At 44.7% G+C, this 14,691-nt stretch overlaps 1 protein-coding gene across 5 annotated transcripts in view; it reads right to left on the bottom strand.

Annotated features, from left to right (window-relative positions):
• UXS1 (UDP-glucuronate decarboxylase 1) overlaps nucleotides 1–13,993 on the bottom strand; it is a 52,073-nt gene extending 38,080 nt beyond the window's left edge. The window contains exons 1-4 of one of the 5 annotated variants that reach the window (XM_056556047.1): nucleotides 13,852–13,993; nucleotides 8,256–8,283; nucleotides 340–388; nucleotides 9–52 (exon numbers count right to left, since the gene is read on the bottom strand). In XM_056556047.1, coding sequence (XP_056412022.1) covers nucleotides 9–52; nucleotides 340–388; nucleotides 8,256–8,260 — 98 coding nt within the window. In that variant the 5' untranslated portion in view covers nucleotides 8,261–8,283; nucleotides 13,852–13,993. Of the gene's footprint in view, nucleotides 1–8; nucleotides 53–339; nucleotides 392–8,255; nucleotides 8,284–13,474; nucleotides 13,756–13,851 lie in introns of those variants that run through there. The other 4 variants (XM_056556046.1, XM_056556043.1, XM_056556044.1 and 1 more) reach the window with 4 other exon arrangements.
• Nucleotides 13,994–14,691: the final 698 nt, after the last annotated feature.

The raw sequence follows: 14,691 nt of genomic DNA, 5'->3' as shown, positions 1-14,691 counted from the left end.
GGACTTACCTTTTTTCCAAATCTCTTATTTTATCCCTTAATGGTCCGATCACCTGTTAAAAAGAAAACACTGAAATATAGCAAAACATGTGACCTCAAAGTGAATAAAAAAGGAAATTATAGATTTTTTTTCAATGCTACACCAGGTATCCTTGAACTATAGTTTCACGGATGAAAGGAACATTATCCAATTCATACTGTCAGTCTGTGAAGAGTGCTGGGTTCCATCACCCCATAGGGCTATCATTTAAAATAAAATAACATGATGGAATTGGCAATTCAGAACAGAACACTTTTGCAATAAATGCTGGGTAAAACACAGGAACATAATATAACAGACCTCTTCTATTTTCTTTTCCATTTTCTGCTCCCCATTCTCCTGGATCGACCTGCTGAGAAGAAATAAGTAGGTAGGTCAAGATAATCATACGTGAAGAATGAAGCCATCTGTTAACATTTATAAGTCTGACCTATGGTGGCCTTTGGTTAACAAATATTAAAGGACAAGTCTCATGATTAAAAACTTATCCCCTATCCAAAAGGATAAAGTATAGATCACACAAGGTTCAAGCCCTGGGGCTCCCCACAATCTCCTGAACGAAGCCCCGGTGCGCTAACACAGGAGCGCGTCAGGACCCCTGCCCAAAGAGAAGGCCGCCACACCCTCTCCATATAGCTCTATGGATAAGCTGAAGACTAGAGATGAGCGAACTTGCAATAAATTCGATTCGTCACAAACTTCTCGGCTCGGCAGTTGATGACTTTTCCTGCATAAATTAGTTCAGCTTTCAGGTGCTCCCGTGGGCTGGAAAAGGTGGATACAGTCCTAGGAGAATCTTTCCTAGGAATGTATCCACCTTTTCCAGCCCACCGGAGCACCTGAAGGCTGAACTAATTTACGCAGGATAAGTTATCAACTGCCGAGCCGAGAAGTTTGTGACGAATCGAATTTACTGTAAGTTCGCTCATCTCTACTGAAGACTGCCGAATGGCTCTCCCACAGAACTATATGGAGGAGGCGTGGCAGCCTCCGCTTCAGATATGTTTTGGTCCATGAGACTTCTCCTTTAAAGGGGTACCCCGGTGGAAAACATTTTTTTTTAATGAACTGGTGCCAGAAAGTTAAACAGATTTGTAAATGACTTCTATTAAACAAATCTTTACCCTTCCAGTACTTTTTAGCAGCTGTATGCTACAGAGGAAATTCTATTCTTTTTTAATTTATTTTTTGTCTTGCTCTCTGCTGAAACCTTTGTCCATTTCAAGAACTGTCCAGAGTAGCATAGGTTTGCAATGGGGATTTTCTACTTCTCTGGATAGTTCCTGATACAGGCATCAGGTGTCAGCAGAGAGCACTGTGGACAAGACAAAAAAGAAATTCAAAAATAATAGAATTTCCCCTGTAGCATACAGTTGCTAAAAAGTAAGGGAAGGGTAAAGATTTTTTCAAGTCATTTACAAATCTGTTTAACTTTCTGGCAACAGTTGATTTAAAAATAAAAAATAAAGTTATCCAGAGTACCCCTTTAACAAAATGATATAACTGCATGCATCAACCACACCCCCTATATACAAAAACTTCTCAGAACTGCAACCAAAGGTTACATTAACTTTAGGATAGTGAAGTACATTTAGCATGTATGCTAGTGCAGCTCTAAACACACATGCTAAACATATCCATAGGTGCAACTGCTAGGACCGCTGATTACAAGGATAAAGGCCCATTGTCCCTTAAGTGAACAAATCAGAAGAGGACATGCCTAAATACCATTCCATTCTCTCCACTAGGACTCCCCAACATTGGGCCTTAAGGACTTCATTTCAGTTTTTTTTCTCCTTCTTCTAAAATCCATGACTTTATTTTTCCATCCACAGACCCATATGAGGGCTTGTTTTTTGCCTTACCAATTGTACTTTGTAATTACATCTTTTTTTTTTGGGGGGGGGGGGGGGGGGGGTTCTTTTTTGCACAGTGCACTTTACAGTAAAAATGGCATGTTCTATATATTCTGTGGGTCAATACAATTAAAATGATACCCATGATGACACGCTTTACTGTTATTGTACCAATTAAAGTAAAACCTCAAACTTTTTTAACCAAAATTTGTAGGTTTTAGGTCGCCCTATTATGACCCCTATAGCTTTCTCATTTTTTGTATACGGGGGTGTATGAGGGCTCATTTTTGCACCATGATCTGTAGTTTTTATTGGTACCATTTTAGTGTATATGTGACTTTTTATAAAAAAAAAAAAAATTTTGGGATGTGATGTAACCAAAATGCAGCAATTTCTGACCTTTTCATTTTTTACATTTACGCCGTTCCCCATATGGATCATTAACATTATATCTTAATAGTTTTGACATTTATGCATGTGGTGATACAAAATCATTTATTTTACACATTTTGTAATAAGGGGAATTTAAATTTATTGGGGGAGGGGCTTATTCACTTTTTTTTTTTTTTACTTTTATAGTCCCTATAGAGGACTATTTATAGAAATCACTTGATTTATAATACTGTTCAGTGCAATGCATAGGGCATTGCACTAAACAGCATTATCGGCTATCTACTGCTCTCTGGTCTGCTCGATTGCAAACCAGAGCAGAAGACACCAGGATGATGGCGGGACGCATTTGGGCTATCGGATCCCCGCTGCAGCGCCGCAGGCGATCCGATCACCCGTTCAAAGTGCCGCACTGCCACAGATGCCATGATCAGTATTGATCACGGCATCTGAGGGGTTAATAGCAGACATCTGCGCGATCGCTGATGTCCGCCATTACCGACGGGTACCTGGCTGCTGATAGCAGCCGGGACCTGCCCTGCATGATGCGCCCACTGATCCGGTCCTCGCGTCATGTATAGGATGTAAATGTACTTCCTGGTGCGTCAAGTACCACCGCACCATGACGTACATTTACGTACAGAGTCGTTAAGGGGTTAAAGTGTACCTGCCTGAAGCAAAAACTTTGAATACTTTTTATATAATGTAGATAATACCATTTGTAATATACAATGGTTAAAATGTATATCTTTTTGGGTGAAAAAATGCTGTCCCTGCAGCTATTGCCTGTGTGCCTTTGTGAGGAGTCCAAATACAGGAAAAGAGGGTGGGACAAGCAGGGCTCTGTGCAGGGTCCTGGCTTGTCAATCATCCTTCTGTTTGAGCAAGGGGGGGGGGGGGGGTTGTTATAGAGCCCTGCTTGTCCACCCACACTTCCTGTATTTTGTCTTTGCACAGAGACTTACAGGCAATAGCTGCAGGGACACAAATATACATACAGTGACCCCCGACTTACGATGGCCCCGACATACGATCATTTCAACATACGATGGCCTTCTTATGTTGAAGGCAGCATCAACATACGAAGCCTTTGTTTGTTGGGGCCATTGCAAAAACGGCTATCCGGCAGCGCAGACTGCTTCAGCTGCAGCCGGATTGCCTTTTAATGTGCCCTGTGTGCCCCTGTGAGTGTCACTGTTCTGTACCCGCCGCTCCGGACAGTCCTCTTCACGTTCCGCTGCATGGCCGTTGCTCTCCTTCCTTGTCATTTTGTTGCCACGCACACCGTCCCGTCATCCAATAGGAGCGGCGTGCGCAGCGACGATCCAGAGCAGCAGTGGCTGTCTGGAGCAGCGAGGACACTCCAGGGACCTGATGACTGCAATGGAGAGAGATAATCCAGGGCAGCGGTGACTGTCCGGAGCAGCGGGGACACGCGAGTATAACTTTGTATATTACTATAGCACGGATTCCTCAACATACAATAAATTCAAGCAACGATGGTTAATTTGGAACGAATTACCATCGTATGTTGAGGGATCACTGTATGTTATTTTCTACATTATATAAAAAGTTTTTGCTATTGACAGGTACACTATAGAGGACCTGACGACTGTTTTAAAGGGGGTACTCCAGTGGAACACAATTTAACTGGTGCCATAAAGTTAAACAGATTTGTAAATTACTTAAGATTACAAAATCTTAATCCTTACAGTACTTATCAGCTGCTGTATACTACAGAGGAAGTGCTTTTCTTTTTGAATTTATTTTGTCTGACCACAGAGCTCTCTGCTGACACCTCTGTCCATGTCAGGAACTGTCCAGAGCAGAAGCAAATCCCCATAGCAAACCTCTTCTGCTCTGGAAAGTTCCTGATACAGGCAGAGGTGTCAGCAGAAAGCACTGTGGTCAGACTGAAAATAAATTTTAAAAGAAACAAGCTTCCTACGGTGCATACAGCAGCTGATAGGTACTGGAATGATTAAGATTTTTAAATAGAAGAACAGTGACCCCCGACTTACGATGTCCCCGACATATGATCATTTCAACATATGATGGCCTCTCAGAGCCCATCGTATGTTGAAGGCAGCATCGACATACGATGCTGCTGTGTGTCGGGGCCATTGTACAAACAGCTATCTGACAGCGCTGACAACTTCAGCAACTGACAGATAGTTGTTTAATGTGCCCCGTTCTGCCTCCTGTTACTCACATGCTGTCCTGCTAACTCACGCAGGCTTCCACTGTGAGCTCTGTGTAAGCCCCGCCCCCCAGTGCAGCCATAGCCAATAGCCTGCAGCATCTTGCTGCAGGCATCCAATGAGCTGCTGGCTGCTCTCCCCTTCCTTTCCTATAGAGCTGTAGTCGGCAGGATCGTAATGGAGGACATTCTGTCCCCCTGAAGGTATTTAAAGAACTGTACAGTACTGTATGCGATGTCACACATCACATACAATACATATACACACTATACACCCCATACATCAATGTTTCCCTATCAGTGTGCCTCCAGCTGTTGCAAAACTATAATTCCCAGCATGCCCAGACAGTCAATGGCTGTACATGCATGCTGGGAGTTGTAGTTGTGCAACAGCTGGAGGCACCCTGGTTTGTTAAACACTCCCCATACAATGGTCATCCCAGAACCAATTGGCAGTTTCCCATAGAGATATGTATTCAACATACAATGGTTCCGAGGCCCCAGAACCAATTCCCATTTTTACATAGACATATGTACTCGACATATGATGGTTTCAACATATGATGGTTCTCCTGGAACCAATTAATATCATATGTTGAGGGACCACTGTAATTTTCAAATCTGTAACTTTCTAGCACCAGTTAATAAAAAAATAAAATGTTCCATCTTAGTACCCCTTTAAAGTATTACTAACAGAGTGGCCGGCAGCAGACAAAACAAGGTGGTAGTGGGGAAGCATTAAAAAAAAAATATTGAGAGGAACAAATTCTGTAAAAGAATAAAGAATAAAACTAGCAAAAATTGTAACAGAGAAAATGATTGCTATAGAAAGTAAAAAGAACCCAAAAATATTCTTCACCTACATAAATAATAGGAAACTTAAAGGCTTACTCCAGTGCAACATAAAAATTATCCCCTATCCAAAGGACTGAACGCCCCCTTTCCAGCATACTGCCGTGGTCCCGTACAGGAGATCGCGGGGGGCCCCAGTGCTCGGACACCCTGCGATCTATAACTTATTGGGGATAAGTTATATTGCACTACAGATGTCCTTTAAAACAAAGTATTGGTCCCCTAAGAAATAGTCTGGGTGTACAGGTGGAGGAGGATGTGGAAAAGGCCAATCTACTAAATGTCATCTTTTCTACTGTATTTACACAGAAAAATCCAATGTCTGAGGGCAATGGATGAGATAATGTAACATTTTCAGCAAATCTCACCTGTTTAAAAACACTATTCTGACCCCTATAACTTTCCCATTGTATGAGGGCTAGATTTTCTTCACAGTGACCTGTAGTTATTAACGCTACTAAATGTGTGTATGTGTGACTTTGTGATCACTTTTATGTAATTTTTTTCTGGGATGTGATGTGACTAAAAAGCAGCAATTTTTTACTTAAATGTGTTGATTTTATTTTTTAAAATTTTACATTCTGTTTGGTAAAATGGAAAAAGGGTGAAATTTTTTATTGGGGAGGGGTTTCTTCACTTTTATTTAAAAAAAAAAGTTAGTTTTTTTTAAACTACACTTTTTTGTATTTATTACATTCTATGCATAGCACTGATCAGTGTTATTTGCGATCTACTTCTCTCATCTGCTAGAAGGCGGACCAGAGAAGAAGACCGCAGGGGGGGAGCGGAGCTCCGCTGGCTATCTTAACACATCGGACCACCTGAAATTGCACAGCAATACTTCAGATGCCATGATGCATCTGAAGGGTTAATGGCGGACATAGCTGATGTATACCGTTGTCCTTGAGGTCCCTGTTGCTGATAGCAGGTGACTGCGGAATACCGACGTGGTGATTGCGGAACAGCTCAGTGTACATGTATGTCACTGTGCTCTTATTCCCAGGGCACTGCAACGTTTCCCACGTGTCCTCTAGGGGGTTCAAATCTGTGTAAAGGAAGAGTAGTACAGTTGCCCATATCAACCAGAGCGCTTCTTTCATTTTTAAAAAGGCTTCTGAAAGAATAAATCTGATTGGCTGCTATGGGCAACTACACCGCTCTTCCTCTACACAGGTTTTGATAAATTTCCCCAAGTGTTTTGACGGCTGGTGACAGCAAAGGAAACACAATGGGCCCAGATTTATCAATCAATCAATCTTCCTGAAATCTGTTTGGTCTTCTTATAACAACCAATCATAGCTAAGCTTTTGGTTTCAATGCTCTGCACCCCCTACCCCTCATGTAGGAATGTGTACTGACATTAGAGTGCAATGCACATAGTACTAACATTCACGTACCGTCAACAGTACAGCGCAGGGCTCTAGTTCACAGTGGCACCACACAGCCTGACCATTGCTGTCATTGCAGAAACATTCAAGGTTTTTTAGTGGTTAAACCTCCCCAGAATAAATAAAAAAAATAAAATAAAAAAAAACACACCTTTACTTACCCCACTACATTGACCCCAACTGGATGTAGTTCAAAATGTCACGTACAGTGTGCATGTAATTCTGCAGCCTAAGTACAGCATGTGACCACTCCATCCTGAGCTTGGGGGGGGACCGGCAAGTTTAGAAGAAAGTAAAGATTTTGGTATTTCCTACATGTGTCCCAGTCTGTAGGCGATTACTTTAACTACTGGAAAACCCTTTCAAAGCCTCCATGCTGTCTGGCTATTCTTGACACCAAAGTTGTGGAGCCGTAAATGCACAAGATAATTGGTATAGCTTGTGGTTTTCACATACACCCTACCCCGAAAATAAGCCCTAGCTGGATTATCGGGGTGGGCTGCAATATAAGCCCTACCCCGAAAATAAGACCTAGGCCAGTGGTCTTCAATCTGCGGACCTCCAGATGTTGCAAAACTACAACTCCCAGCATGCCCAGAAAGCCAACGGCTGTCCGGGCATGCTGGGAGTTGTAGTTTTGCAACATCTGGAGGTCTGCAGGTTGAAGACAACCGATCTAGGCAATGCCCGGGCTCCAAATATTAAAAAACAAACTTTAACTTACCTAAGTTCCCCCGTTGCAAAGGAACCGGCCTCACTGTTCTCCGCTGCTCTTGCTGCTTCCTGGTGTTGGGACATCACAGAGCCTCCAGCCTATCACTGGCTGCAGTAATGTCCCGCCTCAGCCTATGATAGGCTGAGTGTATTGTCATGTAAGGAGTCGGCCGACTCCATACATGACAGTTGGCTCAGCCAATCATCGGCCGAGGCGGGACATCGCTGCAGCCGGTGATAGGCTGGAGGCTCTGTGACGTTCCATCCCTAGGACCGCAGCAAGAACAGCGGAGAACAGTGAGGCCGGTTCCTTAGCAACGCAGGAATGGAGGACGAAGGTAAGTTAAAGTTTGTTTTTTAATACTTGCAGCCCGGGCACAGGAATACTTAACTGCTCCTTTGGTGCAAAGGTATTGGCCAGTGTTTAGAAGTATAGAGGTGTGTGCCACATAAAAAACATTCAGGTGTATATGTGGGCCCTTTATGCTCAAGCTACTTTACAAGTACATTGTACAATAAGTACAAGTAATTATTTGGCGGGGGGGGGGGGGAGGAGAGAAGCTGCGCTCGTGGGTGACATACGGTACGATTAGCCCCCCGATGTGGGGTTCAGCGCTGGGCTGATAAACTGTGTGTGGGGGGGGGGGGGATGTTGGGGGGCAGAGCTGCGCCCATCACATGTAAATAAATAAGCCCTACCCTGAAAATAAGCCCTAGTGTGTTTTTGGTGACTAGCATTAACATAAAACCCGGTCTTATTTTCGGAGAAACACGGTAGGTTTGTACTTTTATAAGTAATGGATGAAATAATCTTACCTCATGTTGACAAAGTTTCCCCAAACAGCTGGAAAAAAAAAAAAAAAAAAGATACATTAAAAGATGGACATAAAATTACAACCCACACATGTAGTATGTAGAAGGAATCTCTCAAATTTTCAGTCATTCGATGCAAGGGTTTACATGAAAGGAAAGGATGTTTTTCGGTATAAGCCCTTATTTGACTTGAAGACACTTCCAGGAACCGACAAGTCACAGTGCCCTTCCAGCCTTCTAACAGAAGTCATCTGTATAACCCGGGAGCCATGCTGAGAACTGCTTTAATAAAACCTTAGGAACTGTGTACTTCTAGATAACCCACTAACTGCGATCAAGCCATTGCTCACCTGCTTATAGCACATCATAGGTATGGGGAATGTAGTTTCAGCATAACAGTACCATACTTTAAGTATAGGCTACATCAGTGTTTCCAACCAGGGTGCCTCCAGCTGTTGCCAAACTACAACTCCCAGCATGCCCATGCCAGACATAATAGCATAGCATGCTGCACTTTCCTTTAGTAAAATGCCAAACACCATGACAGACATCCAATAGGCACCATTAAAGTCAATGGGGTCCGTCAGGTGTTGGTACCTGCTATACGACGGATCTTGCACTGCTGTCTGGCCTGTTAGAATGAATGGGATGCGGCTGCCATACCCCCTAAATCATGATTTGAATGAACACTCGACTGCTGTTCTTGTATTTGATGGAGGTCCCAGCAGTTGGACCCCCACAAATTACACATGTATCACCATTCCAATCATCTTGGGAAAATCCCTATCAAAAAATTCAACTTGTGTTCTAAAATGTCTCATTGCAGTCCAAGCCTCAGGCATCTTCTAGACAAATGTGACATGAAGATGCTATGAGATCATCTTGTATTTTCGGCTGTGGCTATGAAACAGGTGTGCGGGAGCGTAAAACGTTTATCAGGTCAATTAAGTGGCAGGTTCAAAAATAGACACAAGAGATGACAGCCCCCGCAGTATGTTGCATCTGTATATGTAATGCCATAAGAAATAGATGCAAGACACTGAAGTAGTGCATATATATTAGAATTAACTCCTGGTTTTGACTTACAAAGATTGCCCTAAATACTTCCGTGTGAAGGTGGCCTATGAGGGTATTTACAACACAATGGAAGCGTTGGGGCTTAAAGCTGCTCTAAAGAAATCAATTAAACCCTATGTAAATGGGTATTCCAGCTTTAGACATTTTATTCCCTATCCAAAAGGATAGGTCATAAGATGTCTGATTGCGGGGGGCCTGCTGCTGGGACCCCTCCGCGATCTCCCTGCAGCACCGGCATTATGGGCAGAGCTGCATCTCCAGGCTCGGAAACCAGAAGTTTTCGAAACTGGAGACGTGACATAACGCCACGCCCCTCTAGTGATGCCACGCCCCCTCCCTTCATGTCTATGGGAGGGGGTGTAACGGCCGTTACGCCCCCTCCAATAGACGTGAAGGGAGGGGGCATAACGTGACATCACAAGGGGGGGCGTGGGTTACGTCTCCAGTCCCGAAAACTTCCGGTTTCCAAGCCTGGAGATGCAGCACTGCTCCGCTGAGATCCCAGCGCAACCTCCCCCCCCCCCCCCCCCCCCCCCCCCGCGATCAGACATCTTTTGCCCCTTTCCTTTGGATAGGGGATAAGATGTCTAAAGCCAGAATACCCCTTTAAAGGACCCTGGCACCATGAAAATGCAGTCAACTCTGAAGGTGTCATGCTGTAGAGCAGGAGGCGTTGAGCTCGGGCAGACATTTCACACATTTAAATAATCTGATGAGCACTAGGACCGCTCAGAAATGCGCCATCTTATAGATGGCAATGCATTTCCGAGCGATATTCGCATAAAGAATAGACAAGTCTATTCTTTCTTAGGATGCCGGAATTGGGATTTCCACTGTGTGCAGTGCGGCAGACACCCATTGAAATCAATGGGACTCTGCTGCAGGAGAATGTCTGTGTGGAATATTGCGGCGGAATTCTGTCACTTGAACCTACCCTAAGTAGTCATTTATTCAGGGAAATCTCTGCTCATTCTGGTCTCAGTAGTCAGGTGGGAAGACCTACTCAGTGACTTACAGCTCTCTGATTAAGAGTGTATATAGAGACCTGTCAATCATGGAATAGGACTGCCTCTATGACTACTTAGCCCAGAATGAGCAGAGATTTGTATGAATAGATGACAAGTTATCCTCGAACTTTTCCTACACAACTAGATATACACACACATCTGCTCTATAACATGATGTAGACAGATTGGACACGCTGCAGATCTGCAGAGTATGAACATGCCCTGATCATCAAAAAAAAAAAAAAATTTAATTAAATAATAAAATGAAAATACAGAAAACACCACACTTTTTCACTATGACTACAATCAAATGAATTGGCAAACATATGATGCAGTGTTTCCGGCGGGAGCGCTTATGTCAGTGTAAAAGTGTATGTGAGGGGCGGGGGGGGGAGACCAGGCAAGAGGACAGTGGTTATGTCTGTGATCACAGAGCCCTGTGCGCGCCACGCACAGCGCTCACTCCCGCCTGCATGATTGACAGGCAGGGAGCGAGAGATGAGCAGAGCCGCACTGGTCCTGAGGCTATGCAGTACACCATACAAGAGAAACCCCTAGTGGCCTCTTTTTAAAAAGGTAAAAACTGATGAAAATATATATATTTTTTTAATGAAGATGTACTGCAATAAGGCTTCATTTTACATAATGAAGACAATACAAAAAGTTTTACTTGATGAGGTACTCTTTAAACGTGGCGACCGTACTCACATAGTGATCCACTCTCTAAGGATGCATTCACACCACTTTTGTAAGATCCAGCTGCCGGATCCAGCTGGGATATGGAAGTGACTGGTTTTGACATTTCCCAACCGGATCCGGGAGCTGGATCTTACAAACGTGGTGTGAATGCACCCTTAGAGAGTGGATCACTAACTACGGTTGGCGCATTTAAATGAAGGAGATTCGGACTGCATCTCATTGATTTGAATAAGCCAACTGGAGTCTTATAGTGATCTCACGAACGTGGTGTGAATGCACCCTTAGAGTGGATCTCTGCCAAGCATGGAAGACCTGCCCTAAGGATAGACAGTGGATTTTCTGGTATTTGGTTGTCGGTTTGATCATAGGTGCAATTATGAAAAATAACAGTGCTGTACTATAGTCATTGTTCAGAAAACTTTGGAATTGCACTTTTAGGGTAGGGTCACACGTGCATATTATCCTACCCATTGAAGTGAATGGGTAGAAAAATCAGCTGCAGAAAATATGGCATGTGTGACCCTAGCCTTAGGGCGTATTCACATGTACAGTCTCCTGCGTATATTTTATTAACAGGATTTGAATCCGAAGATTTAAAGTCATTTAGTTCACATTGAAATCTGCAATAAAATCTGTAGCTTCAAATCCTGCACAGGATATAGTTAGTACCTGTGAACACATAAGGGTAAGTTCACACCTACAGGATGTGCTGCAGTGAAACTGTATGAATAGGTTGTGCTAAAGTAGAGCTTGCCTTTAAATCCTCAGCTCCTGGTACTTGCTGTCATTATCCTGTGACATTTCTAAGTTATGCCCTAACCAATGGCTACAATATCTTCTTAACATGCCAACTTCTGAAAAATGTGCCAACCAATACAGACATTAAAATCCACTGTTAGAGCTTGGCAATGTCCGGAAGCCCCATAAGGAAGGAATATAGCGCTGGTCAAGTATGAGGTGTATTCTGTGGAATATGTCCCCTCCGTAGTCATGGTCAATGGGGGTCCCAGTGGGTGGTCTACGACCGTTCAGCTAGTTTTCTTAAAAGGGGTTATCCAGGAATAGAAAGAGTGAGCTATTTTCTGCTAAAAATAGTTCCACATGTGTCCTCAGGTTGTGTGTGGTATTACAACTTGGCCCATCTACTTCAATGGAACCGAGCTGCAATACCATAAACAACCTGATTACAGGTATGGTGCCGTTTTTCAGAAGAAATTAATCTCTTAACCCCCTAATTGTGGGATAAGACAAAATAAGGGATGTGTGCTGGCACACATTACCAATGTACCGTATTTTTCGCCGTATAAGACGCACTTTTTCTTCCCCAAAACTGGTAGGGAAAAGTTGGTGCGTCTTATACGGCGAATACACACCTATCGGGTCGGTCCCTGCGGCCATCAACGGCCGGGACCTGCGGCTAACACAGAATATCACCGATCGAGGTGATGCCCTGTATTAACCCTTCAGACGCAATGATCAAAGCTGACCGCCGCGTCTGAAGCGAAAGTTGGGCTGTTCGGGACTGCCGCGGTCCCGAACAGCTTACAGGACACCGGGAGGGACCTTACCTGCCTCCTCGGTGTCTGCTCCGTGCCGGGATCCCCTGCATGACTGCGCTCTCCTTCGACGTCATCGACGTGATGACGGCGACGGAGAGCGTGGATCCCGGGGAAAAAGACGTCCGGAGCATCGGGGGCACCCCGGGGACGCGGCTACAGCGATGTAGCGACATCCAGGGCAGTGGTGACGGGTCCGGAGCGACGGGGACACGTGAGTATTACCTCCTATCCAGTGGTCTTCAACCTGCGGATCTCCAGATGTTGCAAAACTACTACTCCCAGCATGCCCGGACAGCCAACGGCTGTCCGGGCATACTGGGAGTTGTAGTTTTGCAACATCTGGAGGTCCGCAGGTTGAAGATCACTGTTGGGTGCAGAATCTTTTTTTTGTAGATTTTGCACCTTTAAAATTGGGTGCGTCTTATAAGCCGGTGCGTCCTATAGGGCGAAAAATACGGTACATGCCCCCGCTTCACCTTTCTACTAGGCAGGTAAGTGATGTGACTGATCTATATTACTTGTAACCTCCTACAGCACAATATGGGCACTGATGGGTCTATGGCAGCCAGTGCGGAGATGGCACGCTCTGCATTCACACTGCCTTTCTCTAGGGGAAAACTTCCAGCATGGCAGCTCCAGCCCAGTGAATGAAAAACAGGGGGGCATTGTCCTCTATAGGCAAGGACGTCACAGGCGGCTGACAGAGTGTATACAGCCAGGAGTTCTCCCTAGTCACAATGGCCAGGCCACACACACATCTGCTGTGCCCACCACTACATCACACAGGGCACTGCCAAGTACTAGAAAACAATGTGGCACAGGAGCAGTGCCCACCCTCATACTGCCCGGCCGGACTCGCTAGGAATGAATGGGCACTCACAGGCTACATAGGCGATCAAGGCGAGTGCAATGAGCAGCTTCATCATTCTTCTATTCACTGCAGTCAGTAAGCGACGCATTCGGCTTTTCACCATCACCGGCCGGACCGCGTTCCGTACCCGAACTCGGAGCCGGGGACATGGAACCCGCCGTCACGACTAGGTCCCGGGAGGAGGGATGAAGGCCAGGATAGGGGCACAGGCGTGAGTTCCTGCCCGGTCAGGACAACACGCATGCGCACAACTGGCAGCACTCCATACACTCTAAATACAGGAAGAAAAAAAGCCATGCAAAGGACATGTGAGCATGCGCGCCGCTGTCTGACGTTCGCGGATCACGTGATAAAGCGTTCGCACTCGGCTTTATGCGTAGGCTTACCTAGCAACCCCAAGCTGTAGTAGTGTGCCCGTAGTTAGGAGGCGGGCGAGACATACAAGCGGAGTACATGATGGAGTGTGTCTAGGCGAGGGCTATACAGTGATGCCCGGAGCGAGACATTGTGCGACATCAGTCACACTCATGCGATTTGTTTTTGAAATGGGAAAGAATTATCAGTCTAAGTTTCTCTTTGTTGCTCATAGCAACCAATCATAGCTCAGCTTTCGTTTTACCAGAGCAATATAAGAAGTTGAAGCTGCGCTCTGGTTGCCATGGGCAACAAAGAATCTTTGAGGTGATAAGCGAAGATTCAGCAAGGAATTTTACTGGTTTGTTTTTTGTGGGACCAGTTGTTGTTTGTAATGACTTCCTTCAATTTTCCATCTAATATGGCACTCTTGATCAGTATAGGTGCACAAGTTGGACCCCACTCCTTAAAATCATAGGTCAAAAAGACTTGGCACTCAAAATTGCAGTTTAGGTGATTTATGTCATATGCAATCCACAAGGTAAATAGATAACGTTTCGGTCAAACATTGACCTTCATCAGATCTAGAATCATAGAACATAAATGCCATTGATTATACATGTGTATAAAACAGATGTCATATAATGACCACAAGTAGACAAATAAACAGTGCCCTGTGGCCCTGGTATAGGAGGTTGGGATAGGAGGTCGGGATAGGAGGTAAAGATAGGAGGAAGGGATAGGAGGACAGAATAGGAGGTCGGGTTAGGAGGTCGAGATAGGAGGATGGGATTGTAGGACGGGATAGGAGGTCGGGATAGGAGGTAAAGATAGGAGGACGGGATAGGAGGTCGGGATAGGAGGTCAAGATA

The sequence above is a fragment of the Hyla sarda genome, chromosome 2, assembly GCF_029499605.1.
Source record: "Hyla sarda isolate aHylSar1 chromosome 2, aHylSar1.hap1, whole genome shotgun sequence".
In the NCBI taxonomy this organism is placed as follows: Eukaryota; Metazoa; Chordata; class Amphibia; order Anura; family Hylidae; genus Hyla; species Hyla sarda.
This window is presented reverse-complemented; position numbering and strand designations above follow the sequence as displayed.